The sequence below is a fragment of the Corvus brachyrhynchos genome, unplaced genomic scaffold, assembly GCF_000691975.1.
Source record: "Corvus brachyrhynchos isolate BGI_N302 unplaced genomic scaffold, ASM69197v1 scaffold17, whole genome shotgun sequence".
NCBI lineage: Eukaryota > Metazoa > Chordata > Aves > Passeriformes > Corvidae > Corvus > Corvus brachyrhynchos.
In genome coordinates this window covers 12,184,369-12,209,967 of record NW_008240046.1, presented here as the reverse complement: position 1 = coordinate 12,209,967, position 25,599 = coordinate 12,184,369, and the positions used below count along the sequence as shown (strand labels likewise).

The 25,599-nt window shown below is 37.2% G+C and overlaps 1 protein-coding gene across 38 annotated transcripts in view; it reads right to left on the bottom strand.

Moving 5' to 3' along the window:
• Nucleotides 1–25,599, bottom strand: part of SORBS2 (sorbin and SH3 domain containing 2) — a 199,256-nt gene that overhangs the window by 65,003 nt on the left and 108,654 nt on the right. For 16 of the 38 annotated variants that reach the window (XM_017744439.1, XM_017744438.1, XM_017744442.1 and 13 more), the window contains exons 3-7: nucleotides 14,885–14,934; nucleotides 7,932–8,024; nucleotides 7,338–7,364; nucleotides 6,230–6,354; nucleotides 4,625–4,771 (exon numbers count right to left, since the gene is read on the bottom strand). In XM_017744439.1, the coding sequence (XP_017599928.1) occupies nucleotides 4,625–4,771; nucleotides 6,230–6,354; nucleotides 7,338–7,364; nucleotides 7,932–8,024; nucleotides 14,885–14,894 (402 nt within the window). In that variant the 5' untranslated portion in view covers nucleotides 14,895–14,934. Of the gene's footprint in view, nucleotides 1–4,624; nucleotides 5,243–6,229; nucleotides 6,355–7,337; nucleotides 7,365–7,931; nucleotides 8,025–14,884; nucleotides 14,935–25,599 lie in introns of all 38 variants that reach the window. The other 22 variants (XM_017744448.1, XM_017744449.1, XM_017744477.1 and 19 more) reach the window with 8 other exon arrangements.

Below are 25,599 nucleotides of genomic sequence, written 5' to 3'. Positions count from 1 at the left end.
AAATTGGTTTTTAAAACAGCATTGTTTTTGAAAACTGATTTACACTGCTTTAAAAAAAAAGAATGTTGGTAATCTCAAACACATACAACTGGCTACTACTTACCCATATTTTTCACTGTGCATGAAATCTCATACATGAATCATATTTTCTTATATTTTTCACAGTGAAAAATATGAGAAAGACAAGGCTGAATGCATTCCAGAAAACTTTCAATACTGGTTCCATTTAGCATGCTTCAGATTAGGTTTGTTATTGGTATAGCCCAAGAAATGCTAGCAGAAGTCAGGCGGATTAAATGCCAAACAAGTACTTAATCAATTAGATTGATGAAAAACTAGCTAGACTATGTGGCTATCTTGGGCTGTGGAGCAACACTTGAGAGACAGAGAGATAAATGTCATCAGTCTTGATGTGAATTGAAGGTCTGAAGAGCAGCTTTCTGCTGGTCCGTTGAAATGCTTCTCTTCCATCAAACAGTAGAATGTCAGGCCTGAAGAACACAGATGCTTTCCAATTCACATAAAGCAGACAGGTGACCCCAGTACGGGTTTCAAAATCAGTCATATCGTTTTTATGCAAGATGTGTGGGGAGTGGTGTGAGGTTACTAATGACACCAGAGTACTGGCCTTGCTTCAACAGTCAAGACACAGATAAGGAGAATCAGAGATAAGTGAATAAACTCATTGTGTTAATACATAGCAGAGTTTAGTAGTCAACAATCAAATTACACCCATACATTTGCATAAATGGGTAAAAATACCTCTATTTTTAATTGTTAAAAGCTGATTTCAAAATCTTCAAACTAATGCTGCAAATTATATTCCAATGCCCATTTTTCTACCTAGCTCTCTTATTCTAGACACAGTATTAGGAGGTGGAGTTCAGCCCTTGTCTAAAACAATACTAGTGATGCAGAACTTAAAATGAAAAATACATGCTCAATTTTCTCTGCTTCACATCTGTCTCCAGAATGCTGAAACTGGTTTTCGCTTTCTTCTATATCACACCGTATATTGTCAATACCTAAAACCTGGAAATGTACTAGATGGATTGATTTAGAATTTTTTTTTTTAATTCCAGGTTTATTTTCCTTGATGCGCTTTTCAACAGCTATAAGGCTGTCAAAAGAAACACCTTCATAAACATCTGTTATAGATGTTTCACTCCTCCAGGACATCAGGACTAAACCACGTGTTCAACTCATCTGAGGAATTCAAATAAGAGAACAAATGCTTTGCAACCTCAGTTTTAGAGAGTGGTATCTAGAACAATAGGACACTTAGGAACCCAGGAACAAAATAATAGTATCAGGTGATTATTTCTGAAGATGCAGTTCAGAATTCTTCATTGGTTCATAACTTCTAATAAGAAATTTGGACAAGAAAATTTACCTCCATTGGTTTCATACTAACAAATACTAATTTCTCTGTTGAAATAGATGCAGTTATTTCTCCTGCCTCTGCAGTATGGTACAAAGAGACTGTAATAATGTAAAAAACCCTAGTATTGAGTAACTTGAATGCTTCTATTTCCATATATACTTTCAAGGAGTTTAACCTTTCTCTGAGTAGGAGTGTTTACAAAATGTCACTCGGTGAGTCACAGCACACTTCTGCTTGCTCCTAAAGTTTCAACAGATAAGCAATGAAATTAAGTGCAAATAGGAGCACAAACATAGCAAGATACATTAACTGGGACCACATAAGCTCTCTCTGGGCTGTAGATTTCCATACTTTGTGACATAATATAGTTGTACATGTTGGCTAGACACAGATACCCCCACATGGACAGTATTTCTCATTTACCACCTCTCAAGGAGTGTTGATTACCTATCTTACCTCATTCTCCTTCACATACGTAAACCCAGATGCAGAAGGAGAGTTGCACCTTTCCAAACGTATTTGTTTTTTTGAGAGTTTCTGTGGCAGCTTTGAACATTGCTGGCAGGCCTAATTTACAGTCTGAGAGTGTCCTTTGAGGACTTAGCTTGACACACAACCTATAAGCTGTATGTACAAAAGTATTTTAACTCATATACAAAGTCCTGTAGTGCTTGCAGATCTAAAACAATTTTTTAAATGAAAGTACTATCCTGCATAGTATACTGAAAATTAATTTTCTATGTGAGAAAAATCATGAACTTTGCAAATACTATGACATATAGCACTAATATTTGGCATTAGCTAGAATAGTTTCAAGGTTTTAAACTGAGATCTGAGTCAGAAAATAAATCTTTTTAAACATATAGCTGCAGCCTTTATTTCTAATTTTAGCTCATGGCATCTTCATTTTGGGACCTCACCTGATGCAGAATTTTACACCACCTCACATGCTGATTTGTACTCTAGTTTTAGATATGTATTTTAGCAAAGAGCTACAAAACCCACTGGTTCCACGACTCAATTGTGATGCCAAATACACCCCTTCATCAGAATTTATTTCAAATTTGAACAGTACAGAAAACATCAACTCAGTTTTACAGGTAAGAGATCCATAAAGGGATACAGCTTGAAAAGATGGCTACATTCCTTAATGATCTCTGTGATCGATCCAAATTTTTATCATTTTATTTAGAGCAACCCAGTTGCCAAACTCCTGATAGTGCTTCCCACATGCTGAAACCAAGGAGAAGGCAGAAAAGTAAGTGCAGAATTGCCAAATAAGCCACAGATACTTTTCTGATTTTTTCAGCTCAAAGTGAAACTAAACTAGATTCTAAACTAAAAAGAAAATGCAAAATATGTTTTGACTTTTAAAATTCTAAGAAATAGTAACTTGAAGATGAACTATTTTTAGTCCTTCTGATTAGACTTTGAGTATTATTCTTGATCATAAAAAGGTATTTCCTGTAATCTTTGTTAGCTATCATACTTTCTTTTTTGAGAAACACTTTGATTTCTCTGACCACATATAATGCATCATATTCTAACAGGCTGAGCAACTATTTTTAAGTGAAAAGATAACAGACACAAAATTTGTACTGGCCACACCTGTTCTGCTGTTTGACAGTATCCTTTGATGCCCATATTTAAAAGACTTGCAAGCCTGTCATCTACAATCTTCATATCTACCCCATCTATCAGAAATACCTCTTGCTCAGCTTTCCTTATTGTTTCTGACATGGATTCTTTACTGTGACTCTTGCTTGAACTGACTTGTTTTAGCTGGCAAAAATCACTGAGTAGCAGACTGGTTCTTCTAAAAGCTAAAGCAACTTGTTTTTCTCAAAATGTTCTAAATTTTATGCAGCCTAAATGAAGAACTTAAGATGATAGTTTTGATAGTGCCTAGTCTTGAGAAGGACAAAAGTGATTAATCCTTCTGTGCTCCTATTTTTTAACGGAGAGAATTTAAAAGGAGCACTGCGGATTATTGCCATATAATTCCACAGAGCTTTGTTCTGATCAAAAATTTTACTTGGGAGTTGAAGGGGGAGACAGACGTATTACAACTTTAAAGCTATCCTGTTTTTAATGCAGTTACTTTTGGCTTCCAGAGTAGAGATGTGGTTGAATGTGATGCTCTGAAAGAACCACAGTCTGGAAAAGCAGATGCGTTACTACTGTTGACAATAGGGCTGTCAATAGTCCTGTATTTACTTCAGAGCAGCCTCAATAATTCCAGCAGAACTAGATGAACACAAATATGCCATGATGGGATTCTCACTCAGACAAAGCTTTGAGGCAGATATGCCTAGACCTACAGCAATCTCTACCTCCATTTCAAACACAGATAAGATGGTATATTGGCAGATATACTGGAATAATTATCTTTTTAAATAGAAAAATCCTAATGTGGATAGGTAAGGCAGAGTAGAAAGGACAAAGTCTATTCAGAGCTCTCCTTTTGCCTAGTATGTATTCACTGCTGCTTTCTTGTGCCCAGGCTTATTTCATTTGACCCAATGAGTTTCTGAATGGCGACGAATACTGCTCAGACTCCTTGGGTCCTATACTGTGCGTCTGATACTCCCACTTCTCCTACATGAGATCAGTATAGTTAAAGAAATTTCATTTCAGTAGGCATAAAGTATAGGGGAAACAGAGTAGAAGTTCAGTGCCCAGTGATGTTTCATATGGAGGTTGTTGACAAAGATTTTACCAACCTGTTTTCTTTAAAAAGCTCTATTGCACAGGACACATAGGAGGCAGCAGTGCCCAGTGTTGCAGAAAGCACTGACTGACAAAATGTATTTTTTGTGGCCCTAGCAAACTGGCAGAGCTGCATTTAAGCTCCCCCCAACTCAACCTAAACTTTTCTATCCATACTTGATCCTTCCAGCATCTATGGCAGCATAACCCTCTAATGCAATCCTCTCTAGGAAGAGCCACTCAAGCAGATGCATCACCTAGAGTACAATAATTTCTTGTGGTGCATTTGCACTTCATAAAGTGCTAGCAGAAGAACAAAGAATTCTGCCTTCCATCTCAGCTAGATAATTTTATTTTTCCAATAACTTTCCAAAACCTTCAGGTTCTGTTCATTTCTGTTTTGATCCATGTGACAGGTAGTTTTACCCAGAAAACACAAGATCTAACTTTGGTAATGTAAGTATAACTAAACAGATGGTTATTAAGTGATTCATGAAGATCTAAAATAAAAGATGGAAAAATTAAATATACCACATGGCATTCTGCAGCCTGTGAAGAAGGAAGAACTGTAGACTTTTGTCCCAAATCCTTTGAAGGCATCTTTGAAGTGTCTGGAGAAATACTAGGTGGATGATCTTGGATTTCAGGCTCTGCTTTATTGTCAGGGGTGGGAACTATCTGAACGGAAAGAGACGCTATGTGTATCTCAGGCATGGGGTTACAGGCAGGTGAGACAGGCCCTCCTGGAAATACTGGCTCTTCAACAGGCTTGAGCTGTTGCTGTGAATTACAAGGAATGCTACTTGCTGGGTCACGTGTCCGGGTTAATTTCAGGGTAGATATTTTACGTTTTTGAGACTGTTGCCTTTGGCCTTGATGGAGAGTAGTACTAATGCCAGCTACTGTGCTCGTGTCTGCACTGGAGATTGAGGTCAGTGGTTTAATGATTTTTTGTGCATAGGACACACTTGTGTTAGATATTTGGGAAGACATTGTCTCCTGAATAGACGTCTCGCTAGTGTAATAGGCAGTATCTGTGGGGTGGTGTTTAGCTGGATCAGCAGTTACTGCCTGGAGATTAATTTCGTTCTCGTGATTAGTTACTCTTGCTTTCCGAAAACTTTCTTTTCTAGGAGGTGGCAGAGGTGCCTTATTTGCCAAAAGCATCCACACACAGCAAAATAACATTGAAGAAGAAACAGAAAGAAAGTAAATGTTAGCAGGAGATACAGTTCAGTTTTACTTTTATATTTAAATAAAGGAACTTGCAAATTAAAGGGCTTCATCTCAACATTGCTCAACTCAATGGACAACTAAATTGGTCAGGTTCCCACCACCATTTCCTGTGCAGCTTCTGTTTAAACAGCCAGATGTTCCATTTCCTTGGAGTAAAGTGGGATCAGAAAGGATGAGAGGGGAGCCCACAATTATTCGTTTTCTTTTAAAAAACAATTATTACATTGAATAAGAATTATTGATGTGAAAGCATTCAGGTATGTAAGTACTCCATGATCTTAGATAGGAAGCAATTATTCACACATAGCACACATATATAAAACATAGAGCCTCTTAAACCTTTGAATTAAAATAGTAACAGAGTCTTAAGATTAGTATGTTGATAATTTTTGGACAGATAAAGATGTTTCCAGTGTGTGGGGGGGGGGGTTTCTGTTTGATTTTTTGTTGTTGTTTGTTTCTGTTTTTAGTGTGCTCTAATTACATTGTTCCACAAAGCAGGCAGAAGCATTTTATTCTGTATAATTAATAAATTTTAATTCTCAAATATTTTGATGACTGGTGCACTTTTCCAAGTGTAAACTATTAATAAATACTCTTTGAAGTCTGGGAACACTCCTAGAAAGCTTTTACTTGTGCATGACCTAGTTTTATTTAGCTGTCTGTCTTACTCATTGAAAGCAATTTCTGGTAATTAACCGGGGGGCATACAGCCTGTGTGGAGTATGCTTTATCTATGCAGTAAACCAGTCTGTAGTGACCCATATGAACAGGTGATTCACACTATCTGGAAGACATCAGGACACTATTTCATAGAGGTATCCCATCTATATGTGCTCCCCCACCAGAATAACCCCCCCAGCAATGGCATAGCAGTAAATGTGGTGCGTCCAGTTTTACCTGAGTTGGTGATTTTTTATCCTGCAGATTTGGCCGCACACTCCTAAAACCTTTTGCTGAAAGAGATGAACTGCTGGCGTCTCCATTCAGCGTTTCTCTACTTCCATTATTGTAAGATTGCCAAGCTTTTGTAAATAAAAAAGAATGAAACCATTTTTTTTGATGTGATTAGTACATCTACAGTGCTCTCAACATAGCAACCCAGCTACTAAACAAATTACACAACTGACAATGATGCTGTTTTACCACGGAAGTTACAAGAACATGGCTAAAGCTGCTACTCTACAAAATACTGATCTTTAAAATTTAGAAAATTCAACCATTGCCAAAAGTCTTGGTATTGGGCAGTTTGATATCTTCCCACAGCTTTCATACAGACTATGTATTTTAACCCTGAGAGTCTTTTTGAGATGCTGGTGCTTTGGCCCCTGTATAAATCAGGCTCAAGTTCTTTCACTTTCAGGTTAGGTTCTTGAACTTCACAGCTGTGGTGGATTTTGAAAAACAGCTCATGTAAAGTTAGTTGGTCATGGCAGTTTCACAAAATTTAACCACAGTACTCAATTAGTTGTTCCAATAACGTATCTTATTGCTGAATTTGAATGACACCTCGATTTTCCAACTAACCAACCATGTTTTTTCTCTATCCTCAGACCTGGAATGCCCTCAAAGCGTTGGCCAAACATACAGGGAGATGTTGAAGACAAAATACTGTAAGAGGCTGGGAAAAGTAACACATTATGTGAGCAGGCTGCTAAGTGAGGTGGGCAGAACTTGAAATCCTGAGTAAGACACCAAAAAGGAAATAGCAAGTACCACCAAATGGTGCCACAGTGATGAAGCTAAAGGTGGCAAATTAGCAGTCTGTTTTTTCCCACACAATTCATTTTTCTGACAACATACTCTGTGTTACAGGAAATAAATGCTTTCAAATGAGATCTGAATTTGAGGTCTTAACCATTAACAATTAGGATTATAATTTCAGGTGTGCTTTCCTTGAAGAATGAGGAAGTATGGAGCAATGAAATCAAATAAATAGAAGATTGTTGTAATTCATCAACTTATATGGTATTACACTGATACATAAATAATACAGTGTTTTATTTACCTGAATCTGGAGACTGAGAATCAGACCCTGAAAAAGAAATATCCAGTATTAATTTGTGTTAGAAATAAATTAATTTTGCAAAAACCACACGGGAGTACTGATAAGAAGCAGTGTGCCTCTCTAATGAAGATTTAGTATGTTTTTATTGTTGTGAATATTTTTAGGTAAACATGCTTCATAAATGATTTTTTAAAGTTAATCTGGCTTCTGACAATCATTTTACAGCAACACTCAGATTCTTTTCCTTGAGAAGAGGTTTTAAATCAAGTTTCAATAAAAAGTTTGTAATAAACAAAACCTCTTTTTCATGCTTTGTTATCTTGAAAAAAATACAGGGGATGTGAGACCCAAAATACGTATCAAGGGCAAAATGAATTTACACATAATTCATGTTTTATTATTTTTTTCATGAATGGCTACTAAGCAGAGGCAGAGAGAAATTACCACCACTTTTTAAAAAGCATTGTAGAAGTAATAGATCTGTCAGTGGAATAGAAAACAGTGTTACCCTTCTCCTCGTTGCAAAGTAATATGGCAGGAAAGCACAACAAAAAAGCCATTCAGAAGTTGTATCTCAATGGTTAGTGGTTATACCTGAGGCCAATAGGTTTGGAGAACTCTGAACTCTCTTCACAGCTGTTAATGTGACAGACATTGCAGCGCGTTTGCGAGCACACCCACCGCTATCTGGAAGCACAAAACAATACAGACAGCAGCCCCAGACAAAGGGAGCAAGCACATGCAACATATCACAGTGTGAGATATGCCAAACATGTATGAAAGTAAGCATGCAGTTAGGGAACTGCTGCAGAAATGTGTGAATTCGCAAGTTTGGCAGATTTGCAGAAAACATAAAATTTCACAAGCTTTTAATAATAAACCTCATAGAAAATAACTGAAGAAAGCTGTATTTAATATTTAAACCCCTAGGGAAATATATACACTCTGTTACCTGAAAGACTGCTTAATTACAGCTAATTAGTAAAAGCAAACAAGTAATCAAGATAAAGGATTAAGCATTCCAAAATAATATTAATCAATAATCTGCACTGTAAAATGATTTCATTGTATGCATTAGAAAGACACCATTCATAAACTAAGCTCATGTTCGATCAGCTGACAAAGTACTTTTTTTCAGTCTTTTGGATCCTTTATGCTCAAGAAACAAAATTACTAGTGAAGGCATAATTTTTTTTTTTTCATTTTGATGGAACAAACTGGTTGTCCCTCTTTTCCTTTTTTATCTAAGTTTAAAAAAAAAAAAAAGTATGTCTGGAACTGAATAACATTCTGAGGCAATGACTAGAAATCTAGAATAATTAAAAAAAATGAGGTATAGAGAAAAACCTTCCTTCAGGATCTTGCCCAGCTCCTTTCTTTCTTTATTCTACTTCTCTCTCACTGGAGCTGCCATTGCATTTTATAAATACTCTCTTACTATTAGAAGATAGCTTTCCCACAACTTAGCTTTGTAGCAACTCTAGCATAGTTGTAAAAGAAACTTAATAAATATTTTTCCCAATTATATTTAGCAAGAATATTCTTCTGCTCTTCACTAAAATAATTATTTTAACTTTAATATTTGATACTACTGAAATTTCATTCAGTGCTTCAATGAAGTCAGGAACTACAAGCATGATAAATGCATTTTTTATTTCTGTGACCTATGACAGGGAGTTTTATAAAATTAAGTTCTTAATGAAGACCTGCAACCTATTTGCAGAAAGTATTTGGTAAGATAGAAGTAATTTGAGCCACAGAGTCATCTTTAACCCACGTCTCTAAGAGAAGTGAGCTCCTGGTATTTCTTTGCTCATTCCAATATTCCCCTGTTCCTTCAGTATTTCCAATACTCCCCTGGCCACAGGTCCTGTAGGATATGCATTAAGTAGTTGTTAACACTGCCAAACATCAGAGCCACTGTCTTGATGTAAGTGGTACCAAAGACTCATTGCCAACTTCAAGGCTCAAGGCAAAAGGCCAAATTTTTTCAGCCAGCAGTAGTTGAAAGCAATACATTACCTGCCATTAATTATTGGCATTGTACACGTGAAACTAAGGCAATGGCTATCAAATCTGCACATTTGTTTTAGTTTGCTTACATAAATATAGAATGGCAATGGTAATTAAAATCACATTTTCCATTCTTGTATTCCTTTTCCCCCACCATCAACATACATCAGAGGTAATTCCAATGAGATCTGATGATGTGTTGATACTGAGGTTCTGTTCCAATCTGAATATTGGCAGACTTTGAAAGCATACTACATTTAACATAAGCTAGAAAAAATTTTTATACTGTCACAGCTCTTATTCAAACAAAGTGATACTTTACTTGTAATTTTTCAAGAGCTACCTTCCTGAATTTCATGATAGAGAAAGTGAAGACAACGAGAAGCTGACTACAAATATTTAACTATTTTAACTTCAGGAAATTCTGCTTCAGTTTAGTTTTTAATGTAACTGAACTGCGTTAGAGTTTTATACTTCATGGACCCATAATCTAGCAAAGTGTTTTGGCTTCATACAAGATAAATAAAACAGATTGTACCTGACTACATACAATATTTACCCCTATATATATAATATAAATATATATATTCACAAGTCTGTACCCGCATTAATTATCAGTATCTGTACAACATAATGAGATCCAATTAGCATTCAATTAAGACATAACCTCCCATTTATACGATATTGAGTTGAGCAAAATTTTTAGTAGAATATGAATGTATGTGGGCAAGCACATATTTATGCAGGATGGATTCCATCTTCCCATCTATGTTCAGGCCAGGCTCCCATTAAGTGGAGTGTAGAGTATTAAGAAACAGTACTGGAAACTGAATTAATGATCTTCTGCTCATTTCCCTTGCAAACTAAAAGCAATTAATATTGCATAGCTGTTACTTAAGGAACAAATGAGGATATGTGAAACAATCTATACAAAATGCTTGTATATATAAAAAATATGCGCGCAAATATGTATTTACATGCTCCCAACTCTTTTGACCTGAAAAATTCTTCAGGAATGAGCCCTGTCTTACCAGGTATTGTTTTAACATTGAAGCAAAGGAGACCGGAATCAGCTAAGGTCTGCAGGCAATGCTAGAACGTGAAACTAAGCAATAACTCACAATCAAAACAGCTGCCTAAAATGCAACTGCAGCTTCTTTTTCTCTCCCTCTCTTAATTCTGTTTCCACCTTTAACCCCTTCCCCTAAATTCACAGCCCCAACAGCTGCTCCTACTAGAGACAGCATCACCCTGAGTGAGCTGTATCTGTATTTGACAAATAGGCTACTGGTTGGGTCCTGCTCCAAAGCCAGATGGAGACGATTCAAAATACCACCATTTCATTTAAGAACAGGGGGTGGGTTTCTGAAAAGACTGTTTCAGACAGTCCGTAAAAGCAGTGGCATAAACAAAGGGGGCAAAGATGAAAGGATGGTGACCTTGTGTGAAGAGGTGAGAGAGAGCAGCCAGGGGCAAGAAATTCTTAATAAGCTCTTAAAGCTTATTAAAGAAAAGAAAAATGGCATCCAAACATGTTTGCTGATTATTAGTCTATTCACTGTAATTGTGAATGGTACCATTTTTCCCTTTGTCCGTACAGTGAATTCAAGTTTAGAAGTCTTCAGATCAGGGCTTCTTACTCCTTATTTGCATTCTGACCTTCTGAAGCAAATACATACTGCTGGGTCCAACAGTCCAAGGCAGACAAAGCTGCTGCCTCTCTATGTCCCCAGATCCAGCCAGGAGGGAGATTGGAAATGCATTCCCAGCAGACACATGTATACACCCCATCCATACATGGGTGGACACACAGCTCCAAGCACTCACACTAATACAGCACAACGGCCTCACCACCCTTCCCTCTCTGGCTGAAGGTCCACTAGGGAGAATGGCACACATGGACAGAGTGGATCCTTCCAGCAACTGGGCTCAAACATTGAGTCTGCCACTCAACGCATGCCTGGCTCTCCTGTGACAGCCCTGGGAACGCCCTGGATGAGGGAAACCCTTTGTTTCTTGGGTCTTCTCAATTTGTGTTCTTGGCTGCCCTTGTGTCTCTGTGCCCTTCCAGGCTTATGGAGATAGATAGGCATTTGATGGCTCCTGTGATGGGCCTGGGAGTATCCTGGCAGGGCAGGCTATTACTTGGGCTTCCTCTCCTTCCACTGTTTCTCTGAAGTACTTTTTGGATGTGCTGACAAGCTTTTTACCACATAATCTACACAAACCTATTATTTGGTTCTTTCATGCTGCTAAAAAGTCAATTTTTTGTAGAATGCCTGGAACTCAAGCCCAGCTAATTTACTTCAGTGATCTAAAAGCAGCTTAACAATCTATTCAGGAACTCTGCATAGACCCAAGAAGTTCTGTTCTTGTGTCCCAGACAAAATTTAAGAGAACAGTCCATGTAATGGCTTCCATTAATAATTTTAACAAACAGATAATATTTGCGGTCTTCCAGAACTGCATACTTTTCACTCTTGGCTGTTTTTATGTGCTTCATCTAATGCAAACAGCTAACCTGTTTAATAACTTTAAAATTAGATGCATTTATCAAGAATGATCTGTGTGAAATTCAGCCAAAATATTTACAGATGAACACTAAAAATCCGTTTTAACTATTAACTTCTATCCATTTATTATTCCTCAATGCAATTACCTCTCCTCCAACATGAGCTATGCATGCACATATGTATAATGAACAATAAGGACATTTATCCTGTGTTTTAATCTGATGTGAGCTTCATGGGCAGCTCATGTTTTCTGTAAGTTAGTTAATCAAGCAACCAAGTTAATGATGTTCATCAATCTGTAAAATACCTGAATACTTACTGAAGAAATCCCCTATATATAGCTTAAAATACTTTTCTGTTGATGATTGCTTAGTCTGGGTTTAAAAACACACACAACATTCTATGAGACTACTATTTTAAAATTGTGACATTTGAACTCCAAAAGGAAGCATGAGCCAAAGTACCCTTGATACTCTTGAAAACCTTCTCTATATTTTACCTCTATTTCTTAGCTTTTGCAAAAATGTTTCATTGCCTTATGCTGCTGAATATTCCTTCCTAACATGTGGTACAGAATTAACATCAAATGCTAAAAAATCCCTCCCATATATGGTAGAGTATTGCAAACCAAAGCTCTTCAAAACATTTTCTCTGTAGACAAAAATATCTTCCGGAGGGTTTGCTGAGACAGACTGCCAAGTCTGCAGCCACAGGGAGCACTGTCTTAGAGGAGCCCCCTCTAAGCAGTAGATTTACTTTTTACTTTTAAAGCTGCATATACACCAGCTTTACCACTCCACCAGTTACTGGCATCAGACTAGAGAGCTCATTTACCTACAGGAGTCATTAATGAAACATGTATTTTTAAAAAAAACTACTGGCAAATCAATAGTATCTGATAACCTCCAACTGGACCATGCACAAATTCCTGTTATAAAGCAGTGAAATAAAAAAACCCCCATCAACCCCAAACCAAAGCTGTAGCACTCATGTTCAAAGAAAGCATAGTGTAGAAAGAAAAAAGGAAAAAAAAAAAGGAAAGAGGAAAAAAAAATAGCTAGACAGGACACCAGGCAGAACAGCTTCCACCTGAGTCACTCTCTTTCATAATGAAGTAACGCTTTAAGTAAGTGCAAGGATAGGTGCAGGATGTCCACTTTTACACCCTACTCGCAGGTTTTTATTTTTTTTTACAGTCAGAGAACAATCTACATCAATGGAACTGATAAGAAATACCACATTTTCTGTCAATGCCTTCTTTTACTGCAGCTGATAATATTCACACTAATATCAAGCATACAGAAGATGAAAAAATGTTTTCACTGTCTAAGTGAAGAGTAGATGAAAGTTCAACCTAAAATCATGATATCTCTAAGTAACTGGAGAGGATTTCAGGCATGTTCAGGTCTTTAAGGTCTGTTTTCAAGGCTCCTGTGTGATCAGAAGATTCCCAATCCCCAAGAGAAGTCATTCAGCCACAGATTATTTAAATCTTATGTCTTTTGTCTTGAGAATTCATAACTTACATGAAAAATCTTAGTATAACATTGAAAAAAGTCATACTTCAGGGTTGCAGTAGCACAAACTGGCAATTTACCTCTTTATTCACGTTTTTTGAACGTGAAGCTATAAAATTACCTCTATCATATGATTTTAACTCATATGACAGCAATGCACAATGTAATTATAGTACGATGATTAGCCAAGTTACTTCTGAAATTACAGTTCTATTAAACAAGTCTTATTTTAGTACTATCTTAATTATATAGAATGACATGTTTAGGAAAGGCACCTTCACTAAAAATGAGAGAGGATGGGAAAAATATCAAATAGTATTTTTATAAATGAAAAATACACCACCTTGGATAAACAATTAAGAACAACCAAAACTTTGGGGAACAAAAGTACACACTCAAATGAAGAAATTAATTTCTCTTGCTTGTTCTATTTACAAATGTAGTGGTATCAAGTGAGCTAATATATTTTAACTTTGTATTAAAATGCATGTTCAAAAAATGGCTCCTACTGAGTTCCGAATGTCTGAGACAACAGGAAGTCATGAAGCCTGATTAATACAGTGATCTAGATAACGGCACCTATACCATGGAAAAGCTAATCCCTTTGAGTTAGAGCATGCTGCTGAAAATCAGACTGCAAAGGTAGTTCTGGTCCTCAGGTCCCACATACCATATCATGGTGAAGCACTGTGGTCAGTGACAAAGCCACTGGTTTGGAAAGGATGGATATGTCTATCCTTGGGCCACAGGTTAATCTTCAAACCAGACAGTTCACCTAAAGAGCTGACTGCAACCGAAAATTTACACCTAAATGAGGCCAGGATTTCAGCAGTCTGCTTTCAAGAGACCTATTCCCTCTTCCAGCACAAACAGCAGCACTATCTTACAGGCTTCGGAAGTTCAGGAGCAACTATTAGTATGCTGTCATAGATCATGAAGATAACTTTCTACAGAGTACTTAATTTGGTCAATACATCTGTTACAGCAGCTTGAGAGAAAATACAAAGCACCGTAAGTACAACATATCCTCAAGATTATCCTCAGCTGATATGCAAGTGCAGTTTATAATACAGGGCAGTGTTTATATGCCCCTTAATTTAGTGATAGTACAGAATGGAAATAAAGGATTTTAAAAGCATGCACATTTTCTTAGGAAAATGTGATGCTTTAATGACACTCTTCCATCACTGCTATACCCTCATACTATGCATTTTCACATAAAACATATACACGCACAAAACTGATACTATAAAATTAAGAACAGAAGGCTAAACATGCACTTTTATTTTGTGTATCCATATATATCCATACATAGAAAAACATGTATGTAAATTTTACATATGGAATACAAATGCACATAAGCAGGCACACTACTAAAGTATCTTGGTTATTTTGAGTTCAGCACTCAAAGTACAATTTGTTCATGAAAATTCTAGTAAATTTGGGATTTTCTCTGCTCACAAAACAACACATTAAAAAAAAAAATCTCACAGATGCAGCATACCTGTGTTCATTTTGACACTGGAGGATTTGCTATAAAAGTCTTCAGATTTCCTGCGGAAAATAAAACGATCTATTAATTTGCACAGGACAAGAATGTGTGGTACAAAATGGCAGCAGGGCTTTTTGGAGGGGTGGAGAATCACTGTGATACAAATGGCAGTCCTATTTTAACACCGCTTTAATTAAATTGGTACTGCTTGTCCTTCCAAAGTTAAAGATGAACTCTCACTTCCATTATAAGTCACCCTATTTTCAAGTGTTTAATATCTCTGTTGTAAATATTTTCTCTGGCATAAAAAAACCCCTAGTGATTAACTTCTGGTCTTGAAACTATAAACTAAAAATTTTTTCCATACAGGAACATGGAAATATTTTAAAAAGATGTTTATAAGGTTTATTCACTCCTTTGTGCAAACTAAAAGCTGTGAAGAGTAGGTGTCTCCAAATATTTTCTAAGCAGCCAAAGTTACCAAGTCTTTCTTAACGATTTATGAGCAGATGTGGTTGTTTCCATCCAGTGATTTAACGTATCTCCACAGACAACACTGAAATTCTTAATGTTGCTTGATGTATTTCTAAGCACAGAATTGGGATGTGTCTTCGCACCCACAGGAATCCTTATCAAAACTCCTAATGGAATCATTAGGTAGTGAACCAAGTCACTATACGCCAAAGCACTTTTGAAAGATAATAATCTGCACCAAAGTAATGTAAAGTGCACACAAAGTTTGAGTCTATTCAGATATCCCAACTCTATACAGTACTTACAAACAAACAAATAGTGAAACACAACAAACCAAACTACAACTGCAGAAAACTCATAGCATCCTACATTAACAGCCTACTGATATCACAGGACAAAGTAGACACTATTTTCCACCTACTGCCAGTTTATGTCACAGCTTTATCTCAGGATGAAGTGGCATCTGCATACTAGCCAGTCTTAGCTGTATTGTTACATATACACTGTCCATTATAATTTACTTTAGAAAATGGGCAGACACACTAGAGGCCAAAATACTGAGGGCTTTAAAAAAAAAAAAAAAAAGAAAAAATCATTCTCCCACTGCACTGTTCCCACACCAAGCCCAGGATAAAACCAAGGGGAAAATTAGATTTTGTGATGTAATACAGCTTCAAAAAATAAATTAAAAATATAAACTGCCTGGCTATGTTGGAGTAAGTTGGAAGGTATGCATAAGGGACCATTTTTGTGATGGGAGACTCAAGGTACTCATTAATACAAGTAAACAAAATATCAAAACGGAATTCCAGTTCGACTCAACAGGAACCCTGAATTAACTGTACCTCTGAGGTAACATGTATATTGCTGTATTCTCTTGTACTCATAACAAGGCCAGACATTCCACTGCTTGAAAAAACTACTGTTTTTCAGAAACTATCTGAACTCTGCTGCTATTATGCAGTCAGTTTTGTGACAAAAAGAGATGTATGTTAAACTTCTTGAGAACTATGGAAATAAATAACTGGCAGTGAATGAAGTTCTATTGCATTATTTTTATGCTGCAGCTATCAGCAAACTATCCCTGAGAATTTTTAAAAGATCTTTTAAAAATTAAGGCATATTCAGTTTGTAAAAAAAATTTTTTGATATATGGTGTCAGACTGAAACTTTGGATTTTTTTAACTGCTACAGAATATTCTTACAGCCTCAAATTCCCACTGTGTTTTCAGACTCCTAGAGGAGACACCATTTCCAAGCCTTCTTTTAGCTTGGAACTGGATTGCTGATGGTACCACGTATAAGCTATGAAATGCAACATGATATTTATTTTCAGACCCAACAAGTAGAGGACTCTTGGAACATTGCAGAGCCAAAATGATTTCTAGCAGGTGGCTTTGATATATTTACCCAAAGCATGCTTAACTCTTACTCAAGTTTTAACAGACAAAACTCAGTTTCAGCACCATAGCTTTGTCTTCCTAAGAATTTCTATCTGAACAGTTTAGGCTACATTGCTGACACTCACCGAGGGACCTCATACAAATCACTACCGTTTCTACATTAATCTAATTTTGCTAAAAAACAACTTAGTCTTGCATACCTAACATATGCATGTAAATAAGGCAATCCAAATCTCACGCATGCAAACAGCAGGCCTTGTATTTAATACTAAAATTATTTTGAATTCCCTGCTTCTAAGGAGCTACAGCACCATTCAAATACTTAATGATACTGGGGTAGGAGCCAAATGAATGCGATGAAATTAAATGCCATATGCCTGAAATGACTTTATTCAACATGGTTTCAATCAGTCTTTAAGATCCTTGCTTCAAGAAGGAAGTGGTGGGGGGAGGAACAGGGAGCAAAGGGCTGGTTTTGTTTTGTACTGAGGTTCCTTCTTGATTTCCTTCTGAAAATTTTTCTTTGGGAATGGGTTTGCCCCTGACAGAGGAGAGATGAATGTTCCACTGGAAGCATCAGACACTAACTACTGCCAAAATGCACAGCCAAAGATCAGCTACGATACTCAGCTCTCAGACAGCCAATGCTGTGACAGAAGGAAGGCCTGCAAGGACTGTGCGGACACAAAGCACCACAGGAATTATTGAGTTTTCAAAATCAGTCACCTAGATTGGGCAAGTCTTCTACTCAGTTCACATCTGATCTTTGATGCTGAGGTAAAAGAATAGCGAGTTTAAGCACAGTAGCAGGCCCAACTTTTGCAGAGGGAAATCCAGGATTAATCTTCGTGTCATTTTCTGTAGTTAGCTTCATTTGGAAGAGCTAATGAAGCAGGAAATGAATGACTGTGCTAACGCACAAAAATGGACCTGCTGGGTTGCATACAACTGCAGTTACCATTGCTACATTTAGTTTCACTAAATACATATCCTTGATAATATTACAATGATTAACTTAGCTCAGAAATTCTTTGCATTGCAAGAGGTTACTGCAAAGTCTTGTGGGAATCTCATTGACATCTGCTCTATTTTCTCCAAGAGACCCTGATATCTACTTGTGATTACTTCTGTTCCTGGTAAGTTCTGAAGTGGGGGGTGCTGAAGGAAAACATGCTGTCACCCCTTCTGTTCCACACTCATATGGAGCTATAAAAAGGGTTAGTGAGAAGTCAAGGAAGGTTTCCCCACCCTCAGTTTATTCATGAATCAAGATGCATGACTTTACTGCTAGGGGTTTAATTCCATTCTTGATCAGCTCTTCAAGCACCTACAACCATAAGGCAGGAGAACCATCCAGACACAATCCTGTGCCACGTGCTCTCAGATGACCCTGCCTGAGCAGGAAGGTTGGATCAGGTGACCCAATGTGTTCCCTTTCAACCTTACCCATTCTGTGATTCTAAGTTAGCTCTTATTTATTCTTTGCCATTTCACGAAAGATATTATAAAAAGCAGGTTTAAAATGTAATTTTTTGATAGAGTATTGATATTAATTCTAAATCTAATTCTAGTATGTGCTTTTTACAGTTACCATCCTTTTAATGAATTCTACTTCAAGGACCTTTAGTGAGAGAAGCAATTGATTTAGAACACAGAGTGCAGATGGATCAACAGCAGCATAGATATGTGTCTGGCTGGAAAATTACAGATTTTCATTTTCTTAGGTAGAGAGCAGTTCCCAGATATTTGCAGAGGACAGGAGCTGTCCTGACTTTCATCAGAAGGAGTGTCAAACTTTCATTAATGTTGTTTGCTAATTTCACAGTTTGAGCTAGAGAGAGTAATCTACTTGAGAAAATATCTGCAAAGCTAAGAAAACAAGTCAGTGGGTGAGTTTACTACAAGGATTGTTTATTCGGTGAGTTTAAACATTGCAGGTGATCCACAAACACATATTTATTACCCGGCAGGATTCTATTTTGCATGTGGCAGTATATTCTTTTAACACACATCATTAAGACTCTGCAGAGCATTCCTGCTCCACAACAGGTCAATACTTCATATGCCAACTCATACATTCAGTGATGGAAGGTAAAAAAATGTATGAAGCATTAGTTCTGAAATTACAGTGAAGCTGACTATTTCTCTCACTATTTAAAAGAAATTGTTTCAGATGTTTACTGTTAGCAGGACAACTATGGCAATGAGAATGCAATGGAAACTGATAAACCCCAAAATGTTAGATTGTGACAACAACACTCACACAAAGAAACAACAGTCCTGAAGCTGCCTTGCTAGAAGAAGTCTCTCCTGCTGAGCCTATAAGCAGGTAGAAAGCTTAGATGCAAAGATATTGTTTGTATAAAAAAATGTTTGATGGAGCACAGGTAGATGATGCTTATAATGAAAATGGTTCCCCCATGTTTCAATTTTATTAACATGCAACAAGAAGTCCCCAAAATGGCAGGGCATCTTTACTTAGATCCAACACAGTAAGGCATATGGTCAGCATATGCATAAGCATATGTTTTATGAAAGCCCCACAGAACTATGCTTTATGTTAATCACAAGCATAAATACTGTTTTCCCCCAGACCACACTGCCTCACCCTATAAGGATCTGAACACTCAGGAGCTAGAACTCCAGTTCTACTTAAAGTGTTTTCAGATAGGTAGTCAAAGAGACAAACACAGGGAGACAAGTGACATCGCAGTTTCTGTAACTTTAACTTTTCAGTTTTTCTTACAGGGTTGTGAAGACATCCTCACTCTAAGAAGTGCAGTGTCATTGCGCACGTTACTCATGCACATTATCTGCAAATGTACTGATCAGGTCATTAAACGATTGGGATGGCGGAATAATTGGTACATGGTCATAAACTTCTACTGGAACACAACAGATAACTCACATTGTACTCAGCAGCAGTAAGTGCATGACCAGAGAAATCTCTACATACAAAACCTCTGTTTCCTGGATCATCTGCAGTATTACAAACAATCTTGGGCTGATATCTAACCTACAGCAGATCAGATATTTGAGCCTATTTCCTCAGCAAATACAATACTGACATTGTTATTCAATGTACTGCTAAGATTTTGTGTTGGAAAATCCAAGAGGTTCTAGTTTCCATGTACAAATGTTCAGAGTATCAGATACAAGAGAATCCATCACAGGAGTCTATGACTGAACATTCTCTATAAGCACATCAAGGGATTGGACGTAAGTGGAGGAAATAAATGCACTATTAACCATTTCATGTATCTTAAATTAAGTTGAAAATCATAAGGCAATTTCTATTCATGACAAAAAAGGTCTGAAGCACTTGTCACAAGTGCTGTGGTCAGACTTAATATTCTGAATTTGACAAATGTATGTGAAAAAATGTGACTGTCTGAAGGCAGGGGAATAAATCTGATGACACAGGAACTTCTTTCCAGACACTTCTCCTAATGCAATTTTTCTGAGAATGTTAAAAATGCAAGATTAAGAGAAATCAGTATCTTCCTTTCCCATGTTCATTCATGAAACACAGAAAATTTACCAATTGTCTGATAGGAAAAGCAAAGACCATGTTTCTAAACTGCAGGTTTCTAACAGCAATCTTTGTTCTTGCACATAGCATCAGCAGAAAAAGTTCAAACACTTGTATTTAAATTGGTATCAAGTTAAGTCTCTAAAGAAAACACACAAAGCTTAAATTTTTGCCTGTTTGTAGCATGATTTTTACTAGATACTTATTTTGACTTGCTATGTACTGAAAAATGAACAAAATTTCTGCATTTGGTTCTAAATAGGTACTTGCTGTCATCTCAAAACACTTCTCAAATACTTCAGTAGCAGAACATTTTCCTAAAAGGATACTGCAAGTATAAGAGGATACCAAGAAAGTTATTCAAGCTGACAACATTCTGTACATTTTACTGGTTATTTTTACAGCTGCACAAGGAACGAGGAGGACAGACTGCTCCTCTTACATTCTGCATCTCCTCCTCTACTACTAGAGAAAATTTTATTAATAATTCCAGTCATGCTTGTGGTGTTTGTGATTTTTTTTCATTATTTTTACTACTTAAATATAAATAAAAAAGGAGAAAAGTTCCATTAACTGACTAAAGGTTAAAAGAAAAGTTCCATTAACTTGCTGACTCCAATTCACATTTCTTAGCCTTTTTTCCAGGCACCTACTACTGCTTTTAATAATACAAAATTGTACATTTCTAGCCTTTAGTGGTGGTTATTTTTGTTCAGTACTTTTGTCTTCTGCCTTTGCTGTTGTTTTACAGGAATTGTATTTGTTCAAATGGACTCATTCTGTAGGCTGGAAATTAGTGCAGATTACTGTATGAGAGCATGTCACTGAAGTAAACATGCAGTGGATCGGTGTGCACAGACATAATTACAAAAAACTCCACTGTAAGACAGAGTGTCTTAAAAGTATTCTGCATGTTCTTAGTACTTCTGAAAGTTTTCATTTTATCACAATGAAGTATTTGTCTTCTACGAATTACAATTTTTAAACAATGGTACCCAGAATTCACCTGTCAAATCTTTTAGATGTTCTTTAAAATTTTATTTTAAAGTTTCATTTCCAAGAAGATACAAATATTCCCAAAATATCCAAGTATTTCTCCATCTTTTTCAAGACAAACAAATATCATTAGAACCATGTTTCTGTTAAAAAAATCATCATTGGAGGGTTAAATCTGGGTTCTTTACATTGCAGTAACTACCAAAGTTGTCAGGAACATAAGAAAGTTTTAGTTTCATCACTCATTTCCAGAACTTTGCAAATTACTGGTCACTTGAATACTTCAAGTATTGTCTAATTTTCTGCTTCTATACAGTATGACAAACAATGCATTCTTGCTCTTTTCTATTAGGTATGTAATATGTATCAATTTCAGACTAAATATGCATAAAGTTCCACCTAAATAGAATTCCTTCCAATACAGATTTTTTCCCCCACGAGTCAATACCACTCCCCATAGAATCAGTGGGAATAGTGTTAATTCATGAAAGAAAAGTCCATTTCTGTTTCCCTCTATCGGTTTTGTCTTAAATATAAAAATATACTTCCCTGAACTACTGGGTTATGTCACATATAGCTAATAGAGTTGGACCAATGTGTGAAGTGATGTAAGACTCCTTAATATATTCTTTTAACTATGCTGAAGGAGCAGCATTTTGCTTTAATCTTTTTGTAACATGTGCATAAAACCCGAAAGAATACCTGTAACTTAAAAGACTAACAAAGAGACACCAAGTGAAGGATTTGAATCCTTATTATTTTCTAAGATAATAACTTGAAGGGATTGTACAGAAAAACTTTCAGTACCCCTACTGAGTACTTAAAACCTGTGGCCAATTTTGGCTAAGTTTGACAGAGATGCAGAGGTCTTGGAAACATTGAAGGTTTACAGGTTCTGTAACAAATTCTCATAGGGAATATAGACCTTACCAAAACCAAGTGGGCAATATACTCAGGCATTATTAGATGTAGGTGAATTCATACAGGAAGGAAGACTTAGGAGCCGTGTGTGGATAAATGCATGGACCTCATAAACCCAGACACACAACTCTCTCCCACACCACATCCAGTTTAATTTGCCTTGTTACACACGAGGAAGACAACAAAAACAACCAAAAGATTTCTGCTGTCTAAAAAGGTGGAGAGTTGAACCCAAGCTTTTCCCACTATATTCATTTCAAGCTCTGCATGGGCTGATGACTAATACAGTTGGAACTCACTGAACAGCCTTGGTGTGATTCAGTTCCAAAGCGTGTTCCAGCATCAGCAAGTAGAATTAACTTTCTCCAGCCAAAAGGTAAGTGTCAAAGCCTGACATCCACACAGGGGCTTGACTTCAGATCAGCTTTACTCTGGCTCTGTAGACAGAATACTACTGACACACCTACTTCAGTGACCCCCAGGAGAGGAAGCATTGACAGGCTCCTTCCTTGAGCCACATCTTCCAATTTAGGTTTGTTGGTACATCTGCACATCTATTCTGTGAACCCAAAGTGACAAGAACTAAAGAGCAATGAAATGGTGAAAGATCGTAAGATTTTACTTTAGATTAAGGAGTTTGGAAGCAAAAGCTAAAGTAGATTTATTCACTGTTGATCTGAACAGACATATGGTTTCTTCAGTTCTGCTGCACAAGAAATACTTCTGGCCTTTCAATCTTCATGCTGACATATCATAATGCCTCAATACCTAATGATTCATCAGTGACAGGCTTCAAAGCAAGTCAAGTGCTGTAAACTTCTATCTTCTATCCCTGCTATAAAGCCTGCCTTATACCATGCAGTTTATCTTATTAACTCCTAGCACATTTTGCCATTTCTCAAGAATTTTACCATTGCTTTGCATAAGTGTAGTCCCATTAGACTTAACTGTTTGCAGGAAAGAAGATATTTAACACCAGCAGTACTATGTGCTCTCAAAACAAAGGAAAACTCCTCATGTACAACACATGAAAACCAGAATAATCAGCCTTGCAAGCTTGAATTTGAATATTTTGCTGATATTGTATTTTGCCTTTTCCCATGGGGCACAATCAGCAATTTTCATTTCACATATCTTCACTCCTCCATACAACAGACATCAAAATAATGCCACTACTACTGTTTACAACATGAGTATGTGCACTGTACCATCAGTTGATTTCAGACCTCATGAAATCCAACATGCCTCAATGCTATGTACAACAACAACAAAAAAGCTACAATTCTTCCTAATATAAATAGCCAAAGAAAGACCTACCAACCATTATAGTTGGGAGCATAGTTAACTCATGAAAATAAGAAGTGTTAAAGCTAACTACCTGTACCTGCTAGCTGAATTTCAAAACTTCTAGACATCTGGTTAATTTTTAGATTGTTTGCTTATCCTTCTCTCTCCCTCTCAACTCCTTATTCTTCAGCAGCACATTTAAGATTTCTGCCAAACCGTCTAAAGCTAAAAACTCACAAAGATTAAGCAGAATGGTACAGGAACAATTGCGAGATGGCACACAAAAAAATGTTCAGTCTTCACAGAAATGTTGAAAGAAAATGTCAGAGGTTTGTGCAAGGCTTGGACAATGGGACAATGGTTAGGGATCACCCGAGAGGTGACTGGGTGCCTGTACAGCACTGCCACGTGTGGCTATGAAGTGCACTGGAATCTGCCTGCCAGCCACCCACAAGTGAGAGCTTTCCGTGCTCTTCCACAATTATGTACAAGACCCACTACCACAGGAACGAAGAGGGAGGGCACAAACCAGGATGAGTTTTCACTCTCTTAGTTCCCTACTACCAAAGCAAACTGTGTCAGCAAATGGAAGAAGCACCCTAAAGAGTCTACTACTGACTCCATTCCTTACCCAAACCTACTCCCGCATCCCATGAGGAGATCCAGTTTGCATTTTGGATGAGGCCACAGATTTGCAGAAAACAAGTGATTATAAAACTACTGCAAGTACTACATCCACACAGAGGGAACAAGCTGAAGCAGTAGACGTAGCATTAGCTGGCATTTCCTACTGCAGCCTTCACAACGCTAAAGCAATTCCTTCTCATCCCTTCTATGTTCCTTCTGGAATTCCTTCTAGATTTTCTTTCCTTCTGAAAGGAAGGGGAAATACTGAAGTTGCATTATCTGGCACCACAGGGACACCCAAATCACTCCTCTAGAGACATCAGAGAAACCTCCACCTTTTAAACTCTCAGCCCCAGATCCCTTCCTAGCCAGTCTTGCCGCTCTAACCCACTGAATTCCCAGTTTTGTTGCCACTACTCTCCAAACCAAACTCCTCCTTCCCCCGCCAACGGCAATTTGTCACAGTCTACTGCTTTTATTCCCTCAGTCTTCAAGCCAGGCAGCATTTTCCTCTGCAAAGACTGGTCTACAGTGGGTCTGAAAGAATAGCAAACACCAGCACCTCATTTTCAGATTGCTCTAGCATTCATTGCAGTACCAACTACGTGAATAGTCCCACTCATTCCCTATACCAGCCCTGGCACTTAGAAGCATTCAAGTACTCAATTCTAATTTTCTATTCATGTGCAATGGGAATAGATTTTCAGATTCTACTTTTGCCAAATCTCTACTGAGCACCTGCAAACAGATTTTTTTGTGAATTTTTGTAATGAGAAGAAAAAGTCACATTCCTATCAAAGCTGTATTAAAAGTTTGCCACTGTAACTGGAATGCCACTGTATTCCACCCAGTGAGTCCAAACTTTGCTGTAAGTGACCAGAATTTTTAATGTAAACAAAATCATTATATTGTAGAACCATGACCTCTTATTTTGACAAGAAACTTGAAACAGGATCTCAAACCAGAAAATTATGATAATAGTTAAACAGATAATTGGTCTCCTCCAGCTAGTTAACAGAGGCTAATAGTGCAGTTCTAAACAAAATTATTGAATATTTTAAAGTTTTAGGACAAGGTTTGTTTCATTATTACAATGATAAATGATAGTATATAAAGCCTGTTCTGCTTTCTAACCACCCATGACATTTTGCCAAGGGTATGTTCCCAGGAGCTCTGATGCCAGCAGGATTGAGTGGGTTTAGTACTGGTTCCAAATGCAGTGTTACATTGAGGTTATCAGATTAGTTCAAATGTACCTGCAACAGCCCCAGTTCTGACGCCACCACCAGTGCTATTTAGGGCTCATTGTTCTGCTTGGTAAGCATCACTCAACTAACTCCTGGAGTGCCTGCACATGAGATGGTATCTGTTTCAGGAAAACACATAGATCAGTTACATGCCTTGCTGTAATACCAGCTGTTCAACCTCATCAAGTGCAGTATGAATAACAGATAGCGGATAGATGACATAATGCACCATGACAGAAT